This window comes from Diceros bicornis, chromosome 20, assembly GCF_020826845.1.
Source record: "Diceros bicornis minor isolate mBicDic1 chromosome 20, mDicBic1.mat.cur, whole genome shotgun sequence".
Taxonomy (NCBI): domain Eukaryota; kingdom Metazoa; phylum Chordata; class Mammalia; order Perissodactyla; family Rhinocerotidae; genus Diceros; species Diceros bicornis.
Window position 1 is genome coordinate 15,554,677 of NC_080759.1, and position 23,332 is coordinate 15,578,008.

Consider the following 23,332-nt stretch of genomic DNA (forward strand, 5'->3'; position numbering starts at 1 on the left):
ATCATGAGGAAACATAAGACAAACAAAGTTTGAGGGGTATTCTACAAGATAAGTGGTGTGTATCTTCAAAATTGTCAAGGTCGGGAAAGCTGAGGAGAGATTGAAGAACTGTTCCAGGTTGAAGGAAAGTAGAGACATGATAACTAAATGCAGCATGTGGTTTTGAACTGGACCCTTTTGCTAAAAGGACATTATTGGGACAATTGGTGAAACTCGAATGGGGTCTAAGAATTAGCTGGTAGTAATATATCAATGTGAATTTTCTGATTTTGTTGGTTGCATTGTAATTATGTAGGAGAATGTCTTTTTTATTACTTTTTTTTTTTTTTTTTTTTTTTTTTGGGTGAGGAAGAGTCCCGCTGTGCTAACATCTGTTGCCAGTCTTGCTCTTTTTGCTGAGGAAGAGTTGCCCGGAGCTAACATCTGTTGCCAGTCTTCCTCTATTTTGTATGTGGGCCGCCACCACAGCATGGCCACTGATAGATGAGTGGTGTAGGTCCGCACCCAGGAACCAAACCCAGTCTGCCAAAGCAGAGCACACCAAACTTAACCACCGGGGCTGGCCTAGGAGAATGTCTTTGTTCACAGGAAATATACACTGAACTATTCAAGGGTGATAGAATCGCATGTTGGCAACTTAACTCTCATATGTTTCAGGAAAAGAAAATTCTTTGTATTGTACTTGCAACTTTTCTGTAAGCTTTGAGATTGTTGGGGGTTTTTTTTTTAATCTAATTTCTCAATGAACCCCTATACTAATCCCAAAAACTTTAAGACTCAATTCAAAAATTCAAATCCCTCCATTTAAGTGAAGTCTTTATTAATCATTCTAATTTAAGTGCTGTCTCTTCCAAATCCTCTTTCTTGAACATCTACAGAATTTCCTTTATGTCTCCATCAGTGTAGCAGTACTTATCTCAAATTTCCTTGTAAGCTTATCTGACCGGGTTATCTTGGATATATATCTTGCTTTCTCAGGAAACTAAATTGCTCAAGGGCACTGAACATCTGAAAATATCTTTGCATCATCCACAGTTAGTGTAACCATATATTTTAGATTTAACATACAGTCTATAGAATTTTGTTCTGTTTTGGAAATTTGACAATGTATGACTAAATCTAATTTACTTTAATTTTTTTACATCTATATTTCCTGTAAATTACTTTATAATCTTATTTTCCCTTTACCCAGAACCCTTGCTTTTGTCTTAGAAAAATACTAATTGTACTATGCTTCAAATAGTTTTTGAGAGGAACAATAATAAAAAATAAGTAATTGCATACCAGAGCAGGAAAAAAAGTTTATTGTTAGAAATATTTGAGGGGCCAGCCCCGTGGCTTAGCAGTTAAGTGCGCGCACTCCGCTACTGACGGCCCGGGTTCGGATCCCAGGCGCGCACCGAGGCACCGCTTCTCCTGCCGTGCTGAGGCCGCATCCCACATACAGCAGCTAGAAGGATGTGCAACTATGACATACAACTGTCTACTGGGGCTTTGGGGAAAAAAAAGGAGGAGGATTGGCAATAGATGTTAGCTCAGAGCCGGTCTTCCTCAGCAAAAAGAGGAGGATTAGCATGGATGTTAGCTCAGGGCTGATCTTTCTCACAAAAAAAAATAATAATAATAAATAAATAAATATTTGAAAAAAAATTGTGCAGAAATATAAAAATATATTTGTGAGGGAAAAAACCACTTAGTCATTCAGAGTTTTACAGCCACTTAACATTTTGTTCTTTTTTTCTATTTACCCCTTTCTTCTTTGCATAGTAGCTTTTTTTTTAATTGACCGAGTGTTTTATATCATTGTTTTTTTCCGTTCACACTATGATTATTTGGTTCATATCCTGCTCTTTTCTCTTGACACTATGTGAGTATTTTCCCATATCATTAAATATTCTTCAAAAGCAAAGTTAGTGGTTGTATAATATCCCATCATATGAATGCAACATAAATCCATATATAAATCATTACCTTACTTTTGGATAGTTATTTCTATTTTTTATTATAAATATAATACTGATGATATCCTTGAATTTCATGTGTGTCTTTGGCATGACTTCTTAGCGCTACATACAAAAACTTGTGATATATATTGAGATTCTATTCTCCAAAAAGATTATACCAATTTATATCCTCTCTATATGAGAGTATCTATTTCACTGTCCCATAGGAATGTTTTCATTACTAGCCAGTATAACATATTCCTTAGGTTTTGTCTGGGAGGGAAATGAACGTGTTCAGCCATGTACAAAAAGCATATCCATAAAGATATTACATAGACTGCATCAGCCCAAGCTTCCCGTTATAAAATAAACTTCTCGACAAGCATGGCATATGGAACTTAAAAGTTCTTCTGTTGAATAACAGCCACATAGGCAGCTGTGAGCTAAGTAAAACTTTTTGTGAATTTTTGGCCTATATTAGCTAGAAACTCATATGGTTTCTTCATTGAAGTCTTTATTAAAGCTCAGTTATTGACAGAGAAAGACAAACTTCATTTGTTTCATTTTTTTTCTTTCTCTACTCTGACGCGACGTAAATGGATGCTATGATTGATAAAAACCACTAGGTTGAATGTTTTTGTAAAATTTTTACGCGTTAGCAAGCTCTGACATAGTCTAATACTGTTTTTAAATAAACAAAGCTTTACTACATCTTAAATAAACAAACATGCAAACAAAAAAGGGCATCAGCCCAGTTTCTTTGGAGAGTAGAAATAGAATTAATCCAATTGATCTAACTTAAGAATTAATCATTTTAAAAATTGATGTAGTTGATTTCAGATTGGTACTAGCTTTAAACTGACCCACAATCACATCTTTGCTTTCTGTGTTATAGGAACTTTATAGTGGTAGCAGAGACTGCAATATTCTTGCCTGGGTACCGTCCTTATGTGAACCAGTTCCTGATGAGGAGGAGGTAAATATTATTTGTACAAATTGTACAGTGACTTCTAAATCATAAAGATAAAAGTTTTATTAATTTACCTTATATGGGAGACACTTTTAAAGCATTTCTAGCTATTTTCTGATTGTAAAAATAATTTGCCTGTTATAACACATTTGGAAAATTCAGAAAAATATCAAAAGAACGTAAAATAAGTTGAATTAATCACTTTTAACATTTTGATTTGCTTCATTCTTGTTTTTTCCTATGCATATGTGTTTTTTTTTAACATAGGTAGTATGCTTGGATATACAACTTGGCATCCTACTTTTCTCACTTAATATTGTACAATAAGCCTTTTTCTATGTCATTAATAACTATTTTTAAATATTGTTTTTAATAATATAGCATTCTGTCATTTATATACCACAATTTACTTAAATATTTTCCTATTTGGAGACATTTCTTTTGGTCATTATAAACAAATCAAGGTAAATAGCTATTCATAAATTGTTTATATTTCTGGTAGATTTGGAAAGATTCCTAGAAGTAGATTTATCTCTTGAATTATCATATATGACATTTTTAAGGCTCTTTATTCACACTATCAGATTTGACCAATTTATACTCCTACCAGCAGTATGTTAGTGCCTATCTTAGAACATAAATTGGTACAAATGGGACAGTGTGAATAAGAACCTTAAAAATGTGGTGGGTAGGGGCTGGCCCAGTGGTGCAAGCAGTTAAGTGCGTGCACTCCGCTTAGGCCGCTTGGGGTTCGCAGGTTCGGATCCTGAGCGCACAGTGACGCACCGGTTGTAATGCGCTGTGGCGGCGTCCCATATAAAGTAGAGGAAGATGGGCACAGATGTTAGCTCAGGGCCAATCTTCCTCGGCAAAAATGGATGGACATTGAGAGTATTATGCAAAGTGAAATAAGTCAGAGGGAGAAGGTCAAATACCATATGATCTCACTCATTAAGTAGTAGATAATAACAACAACAAACAAATATAGAGACAGACATTGGATTGGTGGTTACCAGAGGGGGAGGAGGGGAGGAGGGCAAAAGGGATAATTAGGCACATGTGTGTGGTGATGGATTGTAATTAGTATTTGGGTGGTGAACATGAAAACATAATGTAATCCATGCAGAAATAGAAGTATAATGATGTACACCTGAAATTTATACAATGTTATAAACCAGTGTTACCGCAATAAAAAAAAAGAATGTGGTGGGTAAACAAAGATTAGTAAGACATGATCCCTGGTCTTAAGTAGTAGCCTCTCTATTTCTTTAGTTTTATGTCAAGCTGTGTAAACATGATATCTTTCCCACCAAAGATTATTTTACGAAGCACTGTTAATCATCTCCATTTATCTTAATTGCTAGGATATAAAAGGTTTAATGTCTAAAAACCAATATTTATATATGTTATTTTTTTAGGTTGAAAATATAGATAATGTAGTTAGAAACACCTTAAATTAATCTTACCCAAGTCATAATAAAAACAAAGCATCTTAAATGGAGATGGAAGAAAGTTAGTGCTAGAGAAAGTTTGAAATTCTAAAAACATTTTTCATATATTTAGTTCCTTTATGAAAACAGAGCTTTGACCAAAATCACATAGAAATGATTTTTGTTGGGGTAGTTGATAGTGTTTAGCAGCTATTGACAAAATATGTTTCAGACCTACATTTGCAACTGGTATGGTTTACTGCAGTGTAAAGCCTGTGAATTGTGTTCTTTTGGTCCTAATCCAAATGAAAGAGAAAAAACACACAAATGGTAAATCTTCAAGGAGCTGGCCGAAAGCTCTATGAATACTTCCAGATTTCATCACATGTCTAATTTGGTTTATTATGGCTTTGATTAGTTTTAGTGTACAGTTGCTTTAAATGACTAAATATTCTTCTGTAGAAAGCTTAAGATGGTCAAATAGTTTGGTTCATCCATTTATTTTGCATTATTATTTAATTACTGTGTCCTGCTATTTGGGAATTACTGTACACATTAAATCCAAGTTATAACACTATAGGCCATGTTAGGAAGTATAACAGTCATTTACCAAATGAAAACAATAAAAATAAAAGGAAATCGACTATGACTTATGAGAAAGGATATTAGAAGAAAACTAAATTGCTTAATTTATAAAGCTAGTATGTGACTCTGGTGTGTTTATTTCTTTATCATGTAGTTATAGTTTGAACTCCTCATCTAGAAGTATATATGAAATTAAGCTGAACAAGTAGAAAATCAAATAGAGATACACAAAAGACAAGTTAGCTTTATATTTAAGTTTTAGAGCTATAAAACTTTATTTTTTAAAATATAGTGTTTATACGCTTTTACTTTAAGATAGCCATCATCCTCGTATTAATACAAAATGTTATGTGCTAAGATTATTTTCACAAAACTTTAGTTTGAAAGATTCCTGTGAATGTAGGTAGAACATGAATATGATCATGATGCAGATCCCAGTACAGAAGTTTATCTGGGGCCGGCCCGTGGCTTAGCAGTTAAGTGCATGTGCTCCGCTGCTGGCGGCCCAGGTTCAGATCCTGGGCGCGCACCAACGCACCACTTCTCCGGCCATGCTGAGGCCGCGTCCCACATACAACAACTAGAAGGATGTGCAGCTATGACATACAACTATCTACTGGGGCTTTGGGGGGAAAAAAATAAATAAATAAAAATCTTTAAAAAAAAAAAAGTTTATCTGCACAAGACTCTATTCCTTACGTATATTAACTCATATTTAAAAGTGTTTTCATCTCAACTATCGAATAAATGTCTGCTGCAGTTTCCCAGAAAGGCAGCATAACACAGTTCAAAACAAAACACATACATACATACATACACATACACTTAGTCTTTAGTTTCAGGTAAAACTAAATAATAATAATACTGGTAACCGTTTGAATCTCAGTTCGTTAGTGATCTGGGACAAATTTATATCTCCAAATATCAGAATCATCAAAGCAAATTGTTCTTAAGTTTCTTTTCAAATCCACCCTTGAGATCAGATTTACTTCCCCATCAACAAGATATAACCCCTAGGGGGTGTTTCTTCTGATATCCAAGATAGAGGAGGACTTCAGTTCTAGTATAAGAAACTGAAGGGCATTGGGTGATAGGAACAGGTTTTATGATCTTTAAGTATAAATCCTATTATTTAATTGGCAGGCTGTTTTATTATATTCTGAGTAATCTCTCTTCCTTTTGCCCCCTCTTTCTAAAACATGGTCATGGTCAAGGCAAGCCTGTGTAACTGCTAATCACTTTTTCCTGCCTGAGATCTATAAGGCAGCTACGTTACAGTTTAAATCTGACCTCTCATCAAGAATCTTACTTTATTTTGAGTCGCACAATACATAGCTGTTTTATTTATCACTCTTATAGATGTATAATCACTGGCTGACACAGACAACCCTATATTCTACTTATAGAGACTTTCCAGTTATCACCAGTTAAGAAATTTAGAATTTATCAAGATGTATGTGTGGTAGATATTAAGTTTGGTTTTGTTCTTCCTTCCCATTATTTGGACCTGGACTAGATCCCCTCTAAACTCATGCTTCCCTATCTCCATAACATCTACAACTGTATCTGTCAGTAGAACAGGCGGCCTGGTGAGGTAGAGGTGGATATGTTCAAGCATAGAAAGGATGTCCACTAGGAGGAGATGTTGTAGAGAAAACTGAAGTAATAGATGGTGGTTACACTTGATCAGTGGGTCTCAAACAGTAATATGTGTACCACATTCATGTACAACATTTTTACTACAGCTTTTAACTACAAGTATGATGTTTTATTTGTGACTTTTTTAGCAATAAAATGTACTTCTAATAATACTGTAATGCATTCATATTGTTATCCTTTACTACTATAAACAGTAAAATTTATGTGCAACTGCATTTCAGTTTTCACGTAATTATTTTTGTTTCTTCGCTCACCAACGCAACAATAATTTACAATAAAATATAATTTTGCTTCTTGTTGAGTCTTCAAATGAATTAAAATGTTTAATAGGTTACATATTGTTCTTCCATAGTGGATTTAGAAGGTATGAACTTTGTGTGGCTTATCTGCCCAGGGACATTTTTGGTAGATATGTAAGTCAGAGTTAACTAAAGATAGAGTAGGGAAGAGGAATCACCACCCCCCAAGAACAATATATCTTTGAATAAACTCTCACTAAATAACCTAACTTAGTGGTTAAATTATAAACCCCAAAAGATACGAAATTCAGTAAACATTCAGATGAAAGAACAAATGAACAGACTTCAGTATGTTACCCTTACAAATCAATGGACTGCTGTTAGAAATAAGTGAATAGTTAGCTGAAGTTTGGTTTTTGTATCTGGACACTTAGGGTATAATGGAATTTTTGTTGGTTCAACTAAGTGATGGTAGCCAGCCAGGTTTAGTAATGGTGACAGTAGCCAACATTAGGTATAGTAATGGACTCTGATCTATAGCTTTAACAGCTATAAAGAATACCTAAATTAATACATTGCTTTCTAACTCTCCTGTCTAATACTCGGGGAATTTACTGGAAACACCCACTTTTTCTACTCTTATCATTGTTTGAATTATAAGATTCTAAGTCATGATGTTCATCAAAAAGGAAATGAACATTCTCAGACATACAGTAGGGGTTACCCTTAACATATTGCTGCATGTTGTAAAAGGCAATAAATCTAAGATAATTTAGGGGTAGTCCTGGTGCTAATACATTATTGGATTTGGGGTCTGAACAAACTTGTAGCAAATGTAAAAGCTGCAGAATAAAAAGCAAACCTGGCTCCTAATGCCCAGACACTCAAAAAAATGAAACCATCTTAAAGACCTTTAGTCATTTGCCAGAGAATAAGAAGGTAGCCATTCAAAAAGTGAATTGATTTGAAATACAACAAATAATTAAAATTCCTCTAATTGCTGATTAACTTTATTAGGTACATCTCTAAAGTTATAAAAATACAATGATGTTTTGTTGATTTAAATAAACACAATCCAAATGCATGTTATCTTTCTAAGAAGTCCCCCAGGGAAACCTATGTGCTAATGACAAACATGTTACCATTCTGACATATTTTGCATGTACTTCTGAACTACTTTGCCAGGCATAAAAAAATAAATAAATAAATCTCACTACTTAACAGCCACATTACTTTTTGGACTAAAAATGGTATTACTAAGTTTGATGAATACATTATTCCCCATATACAGATATTTGCTTATTTATAAAAGTCAGGTCCAAACAATAAAAGTTGCCAACAATATTTTGGGCTGTCAAGTCGGACTGTAGACCTAAGTCCAGTTGTAGCCACGTGGATGTTAATGTGTCACCTTCTCCAGGTAATTCCAAAGAGTTGTAGAAATGCCTTAAGCAATAGCAGCATCATAATGCATGTGTGTGGGTGTGTATATATAAAATGTATGTGTGTGTTTGTGAGGTGACTACTTTGAAGGACACAGATAAAGTCTGGTGTGTCTATTTAAAATGAAGCTACATTATTTTATGTTGCATGTGGGATGTTTCTTTCTTACATTACTTTTGTTTTGAAATTAATATAATTTCTTTTAAAATAATCTCATTACTTTTCATCTGATATATTTCATAACTATATTGTGAGCCTAAAATTATCAGATAAGATAATCGAATCTTCCTTTTTTCCCCCCTTTTTTCAGACTACAAACAAATCACAGTTAAATCCAGCATTTGAAGATGCCTGGAGCAGCAGTGATGAAGAAGGATGAATATCAATCCTTAGTACTTTTGTGTCTCTATTGATGAAACTGTTAAAATGGGACTTTTTTTTTTACTGTCCAGTGACAGCTAAATTAGCCCTGAATTTGGGTGATTTTCCCCTCCATGTTTTAAAATGAAGTTAGTATTTACATGAAATCCTGAAACAGACTTCTATATGGTTGTCTATACAGTTGACTTCTATATAGTTGTCAAAACATGTCTCCTTGATCCAAGTTGCTGTGGCCTGGGGCAGTCCCTATTGCTTCAGTAGAAGGAGAGAGGTCATGGCACTCCCCCCATGTGGGACCTTGAGCAGGTTGTGTGAACCGTAAGATGCAGTCTAAGAGGATGAGCATATGGAGGTTTTCAGCACTGACTTTCTCCTGCTGGCTGTACCATCACCCTGTTCATTTTCACTTTCAAGAATGATTTTACTAAGGATGATTACATCAAAAATAATAGTTGAAAAGATAGCATCAAAATTTTTTATTCTTACTCATGTATTCGGTTTTTGCACTGATTCATTTAGTTGACCATTGTCTAGCTTTATGTTAAATATTTTTGGACTCAATCCAAAAAGTACATCACAAAAAGTTTTTAACTTGAGGAAAAGCCCATATTTATTTTAATGCATCACATGGCAGTTTGTACTCATGCTTGAACTCCCTTTCTATGAATCGCATTAAGATGAGACTAAGTCCTACTTCATTCATTGAAGCAGAGAATGTCTTGGCAGGGAATCTGGCTTAAACATGAAATGTTGTCATAAAATTTCTATTTTATTGTCTACTCTTCTTGTGTCGTAATCCACAAGTGATTATCATTATCTTATATTCCCTTTCTTCCTAATTATTATCAGCAGGAGATTAGTAAAAGATTTGTATGAGCTTGAATGCCAAGTGTACAGTTGTTGAGTTTTTAAGTAAATGTTAGGCCTCACATCAGACCTTTCAGGCCAAAGGTTTTCCATCTGTTTACTTTTTTTTTTTTTTTATAATTTTATTTTTCCCCTCAAAGCCCCAATAGATAGTTGTGTCATAGCTGCACATCCTTCTAGTTGCTGTATGTGGGACGCAGCCTCAGCATGGCCGGAGAGGCAGTGTGTCAGTGTGCGCCCGGGATCCGAACCGGGGCCGCCAGCAGCGGAGCGCACGCACTTAACCGCTAAGCCACCGGGCCAGCCCCTCCATCTGTTTACTTTATAGTTGATTTTCTTAAGTCCTGACCATTTTACTTTCGCTCTTTTTCCCCCCTTGGTGAGGATGCTTATGACCTTTGAGAATGCTATTAAATTTGGAAATTTTTTATTTTAAGAAAAAAGAGGTCTTCCGCCAAACTGCAAATAACTGCATTGCTTCTTTCTAGTTATATAAATATACATGCTCATTGTAAAGAATTCAAGCAACATAAAAATTTATAAAAGAATATAATGGTGATGTGGAATCATACCACACTAAGGTAACCAGTACTAACATTTTGGTGGCCATTCTTCCATGCATCTCTTTATGACACATAATTTTACATAATGAGATGTTCAGCATGCTGTTGTTGTCATGGAAACTCCTCTCCTCCCACATCAGCACCTCCCTCCCCATCTCTTACCACTCCCACCACAGTCCAGTTTATTAACCAAGTATGTGTTCTTGCACATTACAATTCTATATGGACCTATATAAACATAGATGGGGAAGTATTTTTATTTTGCAAAAATGGGATATACAGAGTTCTGTCTTGATTTTTTTTTTCAGTATAGCTCATAGAAATCCCTCTGTGTCATTTGGTATAACTAAATGTATTGACTGTATTTTCTTATTTTCTGCATTCTTGATACTCTGGCATTTGGGGCCTTGATCCCACACTGCCCCTCCTAGGACTAGCTAATTCATAGAGATAACAAAGGACTCCCCTGGGGGCATATCTTTGATATATAGACCAACCAGTCCACAGTCCACACCCCCAACCATCTCCTTTATCCAAGTCTTACACACCAAGCCAATATTACTCCTGCCCTAAATCACCCCAGGGCCAAGTACAAGACAACTAGGAACCACCCCATAGCCCAGAGTCTACCAAAATTATTCCAACTATCCAAACCTAAACTTAGTGTACCTACCCTGCCTTGCCCATTCCCACAAAAACCCCAATACAGGCTCTGGGCCATGCTCTGCCCTCTCCCTCTCTGCCTCCTGACTGTCCTTCCCCCTGTGGCCCTGCATGGCATGGTGTGCCATGCCTCCTGGTTCTAGGGATCTGTGAATATAAACGTCTTGCTTAATGACAGTCATTTCTATGTCTGTATCTTACCATACCTGATAAGAACAAATCCCAGGTAAAAATCTTAGCACAGTTGGCACAGTGAGCTGGGTGCTTTGACACCAACTGGAGATGATATGACCTTAAACTGCTCTTGGCTTACTAACCGGATCCAGCAGTCAGTGGCCACTGCCTGAAAGGGCACCCCTCGTTCTTTGCGCACTTGCTGCTCGGTGGCTACTGCATTGTGTTGTTTTTTGTCATGTATTGCCGTGATTTCTCAACCTAAAGGAGGCACTCAACTTATTTCTCCACATTGGTGGAACGCCCAGGGTGCAAGACAGAACCACTGGGGGTGTATAGCCAATTTGGGGGATTGGCTACATCCCAAAGAGCTCCCTCCAGGGCCAGCCTGCTGGCATAGTGGTTAAGTTCGTGTGCTCCACTTCAGCAGCCTGGGATTCACAGGTTCAGATCCCAGGCCTATGTGCCACTTATCAAACCATGCTGTGGTGGCGTCCCACATATAAAGTAGAGGAAGATGGACACAGATGTTAGCCCAGGGCCAATCTTCCTCAGCAAAACGAGGAGGATTGGCAACAGATGTTAGCTCAGGGCTAATCTTCCCCACCACAAAAAAAAAAAAAAAGGTCCCTCTGAAGGGAATGAGGAGTGACTATCTATCTTCCTAGTGCCATGGAAGTCTAATCCACTGACTGGGTAGCACTGACAAGCAGTGGGGCCATCTGAGTCATTTAGGTGAAAGTACCTAGCCTCCAGGACATTATATGCTCCTGTAGGCACTTCCCTTTTCCCTTCTGAGCTTTGCTGAGTCAGATTCCTGACTGTTCCTCAGAGTAGTCGGAGATGACTCCGCCTGAACACATGTGCTGAGGGCCATTCGTGGGTTCTGTGTGAGGACCTCCTCAGGAGATGATGGCTCCCCACAAATGTTCAGGTCACGAGCATCTCTGCTGTGTTTGCTGGCTGTTGCTGTTGCTGTGAGTGACTCGTTCCTCAACCCAGTGGAGTGTAAGAGGTCCCATCCCTGGAGACCAGTGGCTCAGTGTTTAATGAAAAAGGGGAGGAAAGGAAAGGAGCATCTGGTTCCAGTTCCCCCTCAAAAGCCCTGAAGAGGTGATCCAATTAATTAAAAAATGCAAAACACCTAATCCATATGCGTGGGCTCTCTTAAAAGGTGCTGCTTCTCAGCATGCAAAGGGTCTCATGCTCAAAACAAAAAATGTGAAAGATAAAGCTGATGGCACCATTGCTCTCCTAGATGTACACCCTAGCCCCTCTAAGGTTGATTGGGACACCCTAGAGAAGGGGGCTGCCACTCACAGCAGAGGCCACTTGGGGCCACCATAAGCTTATCAGATAAACATCAAAAAGAAAAAAAAAATAGGAAAAGTTTGGCTGTCTAGATATACAAGTCATTCTAAGAGATTTTGTTTTTAAAAAAGTGAGAGTGTGAAGAAGGGATAGATTATTCTGTGGGCAGGGACCACCCCAGGGAGAGGTTGCCTAGAGGCACCTGGCCCTTTCAGCCTCCCAGCTTTTCCTCTTATCAGCCAGAAAAAGAAGGGAAAGACAGTGCCTTCAGGAAGCAAAAGCCTAAAACAGGAAGGAAACAAAGGAAAAAAGACTGCCACTTTAGGTGGCTACAAGCCCAAGGAAAAAAACAGGAACTTTAAATCTTAGGTCCTAAGCAAATGCCAGTCTAGCAAACATAATGCTGGTCCTAGATTACTTACTGATTTAAAAACAAAAACAAAAAAAGCTGACACCTAGATACGGGGGAGAAAATAAAAAATAATATATGCATATATATATATAATACTAAAAGTTTTATAATTTGATCCAATTGGAAATCCAAAATTTATATGCTAAAATATACTAAAGAATTTATGTAACAAGATAAAAAGGGCATCTTGTGGATTACTACAGCTGTGGTCCCATCCACTGGGGCTCCCATACCCAATGTCCACTGTTAAAATTACTGATTCTATTCCATCAACAACCATTAAATATTTTGCTCTTGTAGATTTAGCTAACGTGTTCTGTTCAGTGCCTATTTCAACAACCTCTCACCTGCAGTTTGCCTTCACCTCGAAGGGACACAATACACCTTTTTCAGGCTACCCATCGGGTACCTCAACAGCTTTGCCATCGCACTCTTTGCAGGTAAGATCTCAACTGCCTCCACCTTTTTTCCAGGGGCACAGGTATGACATTACATTGATGACATTCTCCTCTAAGGAGACTCAATTGATACACTCATTTAGTACATACAAGTCCAACATCTTTTAGTACTTTGGAGTTCTAATGGCAGCATATTCTTTATTTACCAATTTCACTTTCAAATTAAAATCAACAGGCACTCCTGTTAGTGCCCTGAAGGGCTCCTTGACTAAAGACACTGGCAACCTCTTGTCATGCCTCCTGGAGTCTCCAGATCTTGCTCAAGGGCTTCTGAGGCAAGAAACTGCCCCTCTCAGCCTCATAATATACTCCATTAAAACAAAATTACACACTGGGCTCTCTGGAAAATAGAGGCTCTCACAGACCCTGAGCCTGTGACCTTCTACACCCAGCTGCCTCTTAAGCCTCAGGTCATAGAGCCGGCCCCGTGGCTTAGCGGTTTAGTGCGTGCGCTCCGCTGCTGACGGCCCGGGTTCAGATCCCAGGCGCGCACCGCGGCACCGCTTCTCTGGCCATGCGGAGGCCGTGACGCACATACAGCAACTAGAAGGATGTGCAACTATGACATACAACTATCTACTGGGGCTTTGGGGGAAAAAAAAGAGGAGGATTGGCAATAGATGTTAGCTCAGAGCCGGTCTTCCTCAGCAAAAAGAGGAGGATTAGCATGGATGTTAGCTCAGGGCTGATCTTCTTCACAAAAAAAAAAAAAAAAAAAGCTTCAAGTCATAGAAACAACACAAGAAACTCAGCATAGCTACTGAGGCCTCCTTAAGACAGGATGGAGCCAAACCTGGGCTCTCTGGCATATTCCACCTGCAGGAGGAGGTGGCTTCCCCTGTCCTCAGTCCCTTGCCAGATGCCATAATGCTGGAGGATGTCATCCGTCCCCCAGACCACTTGGCTACCTGGGAAGCCACTTGGAACTAACTGAAAGAAAAGCAATGGGAGTACATGGACTATGCAATTGGCACTGCTAACCATCATACATGATGGAGCTCAGGGCGATGTTGCTGCTTTCCATCTTAGCCAGGACGTCCGTAATAAAGGACAACACCTAAGAAACAACACATTTGGCCAAACTTCAGGCAGTCATCTTATTGTTGGAGGCTCTGGCCAACAAGGAGCCCCATCTTCATGTTTATTATAAACTGTTGGGCCATTGCCTAAAAGTTTTCCGTTTCAGGGAGAAAAAAAACTCTGAGACTCTCTTGCTTCACAGATAGCCAAAATATAAATCAAAATCACACATCTCCACATATATTAAGGCCATAATACAAGGCCTTGCCAGGACACTTCCTTTTACTTTCAGAGTTACAGACCTTACTGATAATAACTAAGACACATTTTACTTCTCAGAATACACAATGCTAGTCTTTTGGAAAAGATATTCAATAGAACTTTCATGTCCCTAATAGGTCTCAAATAGCCGATTTAATTGAGAGACATAATGGTCTTCTCAAGTAACTCCTTTTCAAATTCTAGTCAGGTAAGTGGACCCCTGAGTGGGTCTCTATCTTGCTCCAGGCCTTAATGTCTCTTCATTCAAGGCCCCTTGGCCAATTTGCACCTCACACCAACTTTAAAAACTTTCTCATTAACCTTTGTTATATTTAAATGGTGATGTATATTACCTTCATGTATATGAAGACTCATTATATATGAGGCCTTTTTATCTTTCCCCCATCCCAGAAGGGCTGGAGGCCAGATCAAGGGCACATACTCTCCTGGGACCCATTAACCATATTGTCCATGGCCCAGACAGCTGCTCATCTATATGGGATCCATTTGAGCCTAAGCTTCCACAAAAAAAACAAAAACCCTGTCAGGTGCAGCTGCGCACCCTTCTGTTGACTGTTGGTCTTGTTACTGCTGGTCTGGATGCTTTCATTAATTTAAAGTCTGGAGGCCCAAACCCCCTAAATAAGCTATCGTTTCAACCAAACATGGCAAATGCTGAGACCCACATCACCTCGAGTGGGTACCCTCACAAAGGAAAATAATCCCTTTGCTTTGTATTGTGATGAAAGGTCTATACATCTGAAGGTTAAATCTAATGCCAGGATAGACTTGGTTCTTCTGTTTTAACTGTGGAAAAATATTAAATTCAGGGGACATATCTAACAAAGCTCAGTCATGAATATGGCTGTTCTTCTTTGCAAAGAATATGTACAGCCTGTGCTGCCTGGACTCGTACTAAACCTGGATGCCTAGAATGTATTACAAACCATTTATTATAATACAAACTTGCCTATCGTACTTAAATCTTGGATTTAAGTTTTGTAAAACAAGTCCAGTGTTAGCACTGACTTGCTACAGCACCTCTTGCAGCCCTGTTTAGCCCCTTCGCTCAACACAGAAAAATAATTTCCTGATATGCCCATTACTGGCACGATGTTCAAAAGCTATTCAAACACTTAAAACCTTCCAGGCACCACAAATGACTATATCTAATTGGGTAGTATTTATATCTCATATCTGTACTCTCACTGGCGGCGGGGGGGCATGCAACTTTGTACTATAAGTCCCTTCACTCCAGTTTCAACATGCTAAGAAATATTTTACCTGGTTGAACTTTTATTTGCAAATGTTAGTTTCTGGTCAGGATGCAATTTCTGTTGCAATCAACCTTTTCATAAACCCATCATTGGTGAAAAGTTTTCATGCCAAGACAATTTGCTTGCTTAATACATTTTATACCATTATCACTGCTGTAATTCCTCTTGTTTTCAATTCATGAAGTTTTTCATTGTTAAGTTTGTCATTAACATGTCTTTGCTATTCTGGTCATACTTGTTATTGTGGTTCGTTTCATAATAGCTTCTTAAGTCATTTATATTTAATGCGGTGCGCATTAATAGTTGGTGTGCAGTAATAGTCATGTAGGAATAGCCTACTTCCACAGGGACATAAGCTCTTCTACTTCTCTTGAAACACATAGCTATGGCAATCTTTCATTTTCCTGTTTTTAATGGAGAGAAAAACAGTGTGATCTAATAATAAATGGGAACTGCCAGTCAGTGTTAGGGAAACAAGATAGTGGTGGGAATTGTGATAAACCTGAGAATACCTGCCCAATGGCAGCAGCTTTTATGAATTAGGATTAGGTTTAACTGAAAATGCAAAATAACATAGCCTAAATAAAATATAAATGCATTTCTTTTGATAAAAGTCCAGGAAGGTAGTCCTCAGCTGATATGCTGGTTCCAGGATCACACGCCACTTTCACTGACATTCTATTGGCCAGAACTCCTGGTCACACCTAACTGAAAAGGAAGCTGGGTCTTTAAGTGGCCATGTACTTAGCCAAAAACTGGGAGATCAATTACTGTTGACAAAAAAAAAAAAAAAAAGAAAAAGAAAAAGATATGGGAGAACAACTATACATATAGAGAAGATTAGCATGGCCCTTGTGCAAGGACAACACGCAAATTTGTGAAACATTCCATGTTAAAAAAAAGAAAAGAAGAAGAAATTAAGTGATTCAAAATAAACCAACAGCCCATGTTGCTCTGGGAAGTAATATAGCTTGGCAATTAAAGCAATCTGAAAAACAATTTTAAGGTATATGTCATCATTATAAAACTTTTATTAATTCAACAAGTTTTATTGAGGACCTTGTAAATGACGAGCTTATCTCCACCTTTTTGTGAGAAAAGATCCAGAGCCAAAGGGCTCCATTCTCAGCCCTGTTTTGTTCAGTACCAGATCTTGAATAAGGACATTAATGGCGGTAGTGATATTTGCAGATGACACTAAGCTAGGAAGGATAACAAATATGGATAACAGACATAGGATTCAAAGTTACTTCAACAGCTTGGAATGAATGATATGCCAAATTCAACCAATTCAAATTGAAAGTATCAAATCTACACTGAGGACCTATGGCAGACACTGTTCTTTGTCTATCCAACATCTATTCCCCCTCCCTTCTTCCTGATAAACGCACATTCTGCTTGGGGAATCAATGTATCCAGCTAAATACTTACCTTTCCTACATTCCTTGTAATTTAGAATGGTCAGATGACACACTTCTGGTTGAGACACAGTAGTAGAAATCTACAGAGAGTTCGTTGAGGAAGGTTTTGCATTTCTGAAGAGGTCAGAGACAACTGGCATCTCCCTTTCTTTTTCTCCCTTCATCCTGCCTTCAGTATCAGATGTGATGTTTGACTTGTGGCCATAGGCAACAAGCACACAAGGAAGGCCAAGGGAATGGCAAAGATAATAGGGCTTGACACTGTTAGGCCACTGAACTAACATCACACCAGCAATTTGTACCTCCAGTCTTCTTATTGTGTGAGAAAAATAAACCCTATTTATTTACACCTCTCTTTAGGCTTTCTGTTACTTGCAAGCAGAATGCATTCCTGACACAAGCTCTAAACACCAATTGCAAAATGACGTAAACTTCACAACTGTGAAGGAAAATCTGGTAGTTGACTAGAAGCCTAATATAACAAGCCAGTGTTCTCTTAATTTACTTCAATAGACAAACAATATTCATAAACAAGGGAAAATCATTTCACATATAAAGTATTGTGTCTGATTTCTAATACCTTGTAATACTCACATTTGCAATTAGGATGATCAGGATACATGAAACCCAAGTCATCTGAAAATGGCCAAAGGGATCGGGAATCATTTAACCCAGAGGAAAGAAGGCCTGCTATGGACGTGACAACTATCTTTTAATATCTAAAGAACAGTTCTACAGTATAAAGGTCAGATTTATCTGTGTCTCTAAATGGCAAATTAAAAACCAAAGGGAAGTACATAAGCTTCTGTTTGATATAGGAAAGAGTTTTAAAGCTGGTGTTCCTTAAAGATACATTTTGATCAACATTTTTAAAAAGCTTTTGTATTTCTTTAATATTTAATATAAGCACATTTAACCTAAGCCTGTTGTACTGTTTTGTATTTATACACTCTCCTGCCTCTTTCCCCCTAACCTCTCTCCTTAGAACTATCTGCAAATGAATGAGTTAGAACAAGCTTCCCTTTGAATTTACATTTTTAAGACATTTTTGTATTTTTAAGATTGGGCTTAAAATTAACAATAAAGTTATCAAAGTTGCAAATTTAAAACCTTGTTTAATACAGTAGATTCATCTTATAAATCTTGTTATTCTACTTGTAAATCTAGTAAATTTTATGTAAGCATAACATAATCAACTGAAGTTAAAGAACTCAACTTCTCTCTTTTTTTATTGAGATATAATTCACATACCATTAAAAAAATCATCCTTTTAAAGTATACAATTCAGTGGTTTTTAGTATATTTGCAAAGTTGTGCAATCTTCACCACTATCTAATTCCAGAACATTTTCAACACCCCAAAGGAAATCTCATGCCCATTAGCAGTCACTTCCCATATCCCCCCAAATTCCTAGCCCTAGGCAACCTCTATAGAGTCTGCCTTTATAGATTTGCCTATTCTGGACATTTCATATAAATGGATCCTACTATATGCGGTCTATAGTGACAGGCTTCTTTTAATTAGAATAATGTTTTCAAGGTTCATCCATGTTGTAGCATGTACCCCCAGTACTTCATTCCGTATTTATTGACAAATAATATTCCATTGAATGGATACACCATATTATATCTATCAACTCATTAGTTGATGGTCATTTGGATTGTTTCCACTTTTTGGTTATTATGAATAATGCTGCTATGAACATTTGTGTACACGTTTTTTGTGAATATATGTTTTCAGTTCTCTCGGGTATATATCTAGAAGTAGAATTGCTGGGTCATATGTCAACTCTATGTTTTACTTTTCAAAGAAGTGCTGAAATGTTTTACAAAGTGCCTGCACCACTTTACGTTCCCACCAGCAATATATAAGAGTTCCAATTTCAATTTCTCCACATTCTTGCCAACATTTGTTATTGTCTGCCTTTTTTATTGTAGCCATATTAGGGAGTGTGAAGTGGTATCTCACTGTAGAACTCGGCTTCTCTTAAACCATAAGTCCTATTTACAAACCTATTCAAATTCCTTTAAACTACATTGATAACTTTAATATTTGTTGTTTTTAAGCACTACAAATGCTTTATCAGACAAATGAACATGCAAACCTTCCAATAATTTAAACTCTTATAAATCCAATAAATTAAACCTATAAATACAATAAAAATTAACTTCTCATCTCAAGCATTTAATACTGATTATAAACATTTAAAATGTTTATATCTTTCATCTTTAAATCATGAGTCTGAATTCAATTATACAATTCAAAATGGAATCATAAACCTAATCTGTCAAATTCTCTAATATGCCAGATTATCCTAAATACTACTAAGATTTTAAACCCTAGATACTCATACAGTATCTATCACAATAATTACAAACTTATTCCTACATTTAACATGAAAGTATCAAGTATTAATACTATGAGTTTGATCCCCTTTAATATCTTTTTAAATTTTAAATCTTTCTGGGGTTGGAAGGACCCTTACTAGGGAAACAGTTTTACCAGCTCAAATTAATTTATTGATCCATTCATTCATAACAAGTTGAGCACCAACTATGTGACAGTGAACACAACAGACCGAATCCTTTGCTATGCTCAAACATTTCCATTGAAAGTGGACATTATTAGCATCACTTTAAAATTAAGACTGAAGAAATGGAAATAGAATGAGAGGGATGCAGTTTTTAAAAGTGAGAGTCTATAGTCTTATACCTGAAGTGTAGGAAAAAGACAATAAATAAGGTAAATATGAAAATAAGATATATTATTGAAAAGTGCAAAGGAGAAAAAAGAGAAAGGGAATGAAAAAGGGGGGAGGGGGAGGAAAAAAGCACTAAAATTTTAGATAGGACACCAAGAAAAGCCTCACTGAAAAAGATGAATTTTGAGTAATGACTTGAAGCAAGTGAGGGAGCCAGCAATGCAGACAGCTGGGGCAAGAACATGCCAGATAAAGAATATCAAGTGCAAAGGCCCTGAAGCAGGAGCATATATGGAATATCCATGGATCAGCAAGACAGCCAAAGGGAGAAGAGTAATTAGGTGGATAAGGGCTGGAAATGATGTCAGGTTAAGAAGGGCCTTGTAGGTCCCTGAAGGGCATATGGGAAGCCATTGGAAGGTTTTGAGTAGAAGAGACACATGATCTGACTTAGGTTTTAATAGGATCACTCTGGTGTCGATGCAGGGATTGGCTGAAGAGGAGCGACAAGCAGGAGCAAAGAAACCAGTTAAGAGGCTAATATAATTCAAGCAAGGAATGATGGTGGCATCCCAAGGGATGATGGGAATGGTGAGAAGTGGTTTTGGATATATTTTGGAGGCAGAGTTGGCAAAGAGGAAGAGAAGAATCAAAGATGACTCCAAGGCTTTTGGCCTGAGCAACCAAAAGAATAGAGTTGCCATTAAATAAGACAGGAACATAAGGGAAGGGGGAAGTATCCGAGGCTCTACTGTGGACGTTTAAATTTGAGATACTTATCAGATGTTCAAGAGGAGAGGCCCAACAGGCACCTAGATATACAGGTCTGGAGTTCAGGAAAGAGATTCAAGCTGGAGACACACATTTGGGAGTTATGAATATGTAGATGGCATTTAAAGTCCCGAGATTAGTTCAGATCACCTGAGGAATGAGTGTGGAGAGATGAGAAGAGGACCAAAGGCTGAACCCTGGGGCACTCTAGCATTTAGAGGTTGGGAGATGAAGGGGAACCTGCTGAAGAGCCTCAGAAGGAATGGCCAGGAGGGTAGGAGAACAGCCAGCAAGTGTGGTACCCAGAAGTCAAGTGAAGACAGCATTTCAAGAAGACAGTAATCAATTGTGTCAAATGATGTTGATAGGTCAGCTAAGATGAGCACTAAAAAGTGACCATTGGCTCATGCTCTCAACAACTGCGTCAGCTTCCAGTCCTGGAAGAGAAGTAAGTTTCTCCAGAAAATTTTTCCCTGCCAGATCTCAGTTTAAATCTCTTTAGTGCTCCTTTGGCACACTGTGCTTATCTATATAGTAGCATTTAGTCATTAACAAAGATGTATCTATTATTTATTATTTGCCAAGAACTGCTCTAGGCTGGCAATTTAACAAAAAATCAAAAATCCTTTCTCATGGAGCTTTCATTTTAATGGGGGCGTGGAGGGAGACAGACAATCAGCAACATTAAAAAGAAAATTTGTACAGTATATTAGAAGTTACTAAGTGCTATGGAGAAAAATAATACAGGGAAGAGGGATGGGGAATGTAAGGAATTATAGTTTTAAATAATGTGCTCAGAAAAGGCCTCTGCGAGCAAAGACCAGAAGAGCAAGCCATGTGGGTATCTGGGAGAAGAACATTCCAGGCAGAGGGAACAAACACAGAAGCCCTAAGGCAAGAGCATGCCTGCCATGTTCAAAAAATAGCAAGGAAATCTATGTAGCTAGATCAGAGTAAGCAAAAGGGAGAGTATTAGGGGAGAATGACAGAGAAGTAATACTGAGAGCTGGCAGATCACAAACGGTCTTGTAGTCTGTAGAAAAGACTTTGGCTTTTTCTGTGAAACAAATGAAAAGCTTGGAGGGTTTTGAGAAGAATGACATGAGATCACTCTGGTCACTGTTTTGATAATAGACTACAGAGGGGGGCAACGGCAGAAGCAGAGAGCTGTTTAGGAGGCTATTGCAATAATCAAGGTGAGGTTAGGAAAACTTGTCCATTATGGAAGAATGCTAAAGAAGTTGCCAAGTCTTATCCAGCAAATACCAAAGAGAGGCCAAAGGAAGAGGTAACCATTTCCTGCTTTCTGCAGGCTGAGACGTAAAATCCTTTACTGACAGTACTATCCTGCTATATCAGTTAGGGCAGGCTAACTGTCATAACAGATGAACTACAAAATTTCTGAGACTTAATGCAATATACATTTGTTTATAGCTTATATAAAATCCCTCTCCTCCAAATGATAATTTGAAAACTCAGGATCTCTCCGTTTTGTGACTCCATCACATTCAACATAAAGATTCCCTATGCTGCAAGAGAAAGAGTAGAAAGGATCTCACTTGGTAAGTATGAATGATCCAGGCGTGGAAGTGCCAAGCACTTCTGCTCAAATTCCCTTGGCCAGAGCTCTATCACATGGCCACACCTCAACTGCAAGGAAGACTGGGAAATAAAGCCCAGCTGTGTGACCAAGAGGAAGAGGAAGCAGACCTCATGACTAGCTAGCCATCTTCTGCTACAATTGTGAATGGGCATACTCTTCATTTCTACCCATGTCTGTCACCAAACATTCCGAGACTCCTTTCTTCAATGCACCAAGAGCTAATTGCTTTGCAGATTTTAAATTGTAAGGAGCTGGCTATTTGTGTGCCCACTACTGTTTTCACTCACCTGCCATAACTCTTTAAGCTTTCTGAACAAGTCTAATTTTTCAGCCTCATAGAAGCAAGAAGCTGAACTGAATGAAGCTGTAACAAACTGAATGACTAACAAACTGTGCTTTGGGGGATATAAGTCACAACTTATACTCTGCATCTATGCACAGGGTCAACTCTTGGGGATCTGTGCCAAAGAAAAGAAAACATAGATAATATAAAGCAGTTCACAACTTATTTTCTTCACTTAGGAATTCAGTCACTAACACGCATATGCCCATCTCCATTCGGTCTGATTTTCAGAGCTGGCCCCCATCATCATTTATGCAGAATGATCTGTAAACACTGATTAACTGACTACAGATTATACCCATAGGATAAACTGTTTTGAAAATATACCTTAAACTGTAAAATAAAAACATTCTAGTAACAGTTTAAAATGCACATTTCAATCAAGGGCTACATTCTTTAGACAAGTAAAGACAATTTGATTATTTTGATGTTCTTATAGGTAACCAAGGTTCACACATGTTGTTTATGAAACATAATCCCTGGTGCCTCTTTCTGCTTACTTACCACAATTTTATTACAGTAGCAGTCTTCTGGAAATATCCCAGAAGCTACAAAAAATTTTAAAACTGTTAATGTATCATATAGGATTTAAAATCTAATGTTTTTACAAAATCTTGTATAATAACCTATTAATAAAATTGTCCTTAGTTTCTTCTCTTACCTCAAATTGATAAGTCTTTCACAAAAATTAAGTGATTACCCAATCATCCTGAATGGATAATAAATGATATAGGTTATCACTTCAGTAGCAGGTATATCTAGGGGAAAAAAAAGACATGCAATGTTAAAAAAAAAAAGAGAGAGAGATGAAACTGATCAACATTCTTACCATTGGCT

General features: G+C 37.6%; 1 protein-coding gene and 1 pseudogene across 4 annotated transcripts in view; both read left to right on the forward strand.

Annotated features, from left to right (window-relative positions):
• Positions 1–10,444, forward strand: part of ERCC8 (ERCC excision repair 8, CSA ubiquitin ligase complex subunit) — a 67,622-nt gene extending 57,178 nt beyond the window's left edge. For 3 of the 4 annotated variants that reach the window (XM_058564023.1, XM_058564025.1, XM_058564026.1), the window contains 2 exons: positions 2,839–2,919; positions 8,580–10,444. In XM_058564023.1, the coding sequence (XP_058420006.1) occupies positions 2,839–2,919; positions 8,580–8,648 (150 nt within the window). In that variant the 3' untranslated portion in view covers positions 8,649–10,444. Of the gene's footprint in view, positions 1–2,838; positions 2,920–3,180; positions 3,332–8,579 lie in introns of those variants that run through there. The other variant, XM_058564024.1, reaches the window with a different exon arrangement.
• Positions 10,445–16,479: 6,035 nt separating this feature from the next.
• Positions 16,480–16,553, forward strand: LOC131419349 (U6 spliceosomal RNA; annotated as a pseudogene).
• The last annotated feature ends 6,779 nt before the right edge of the window (positions 16,554–23,332 follow it).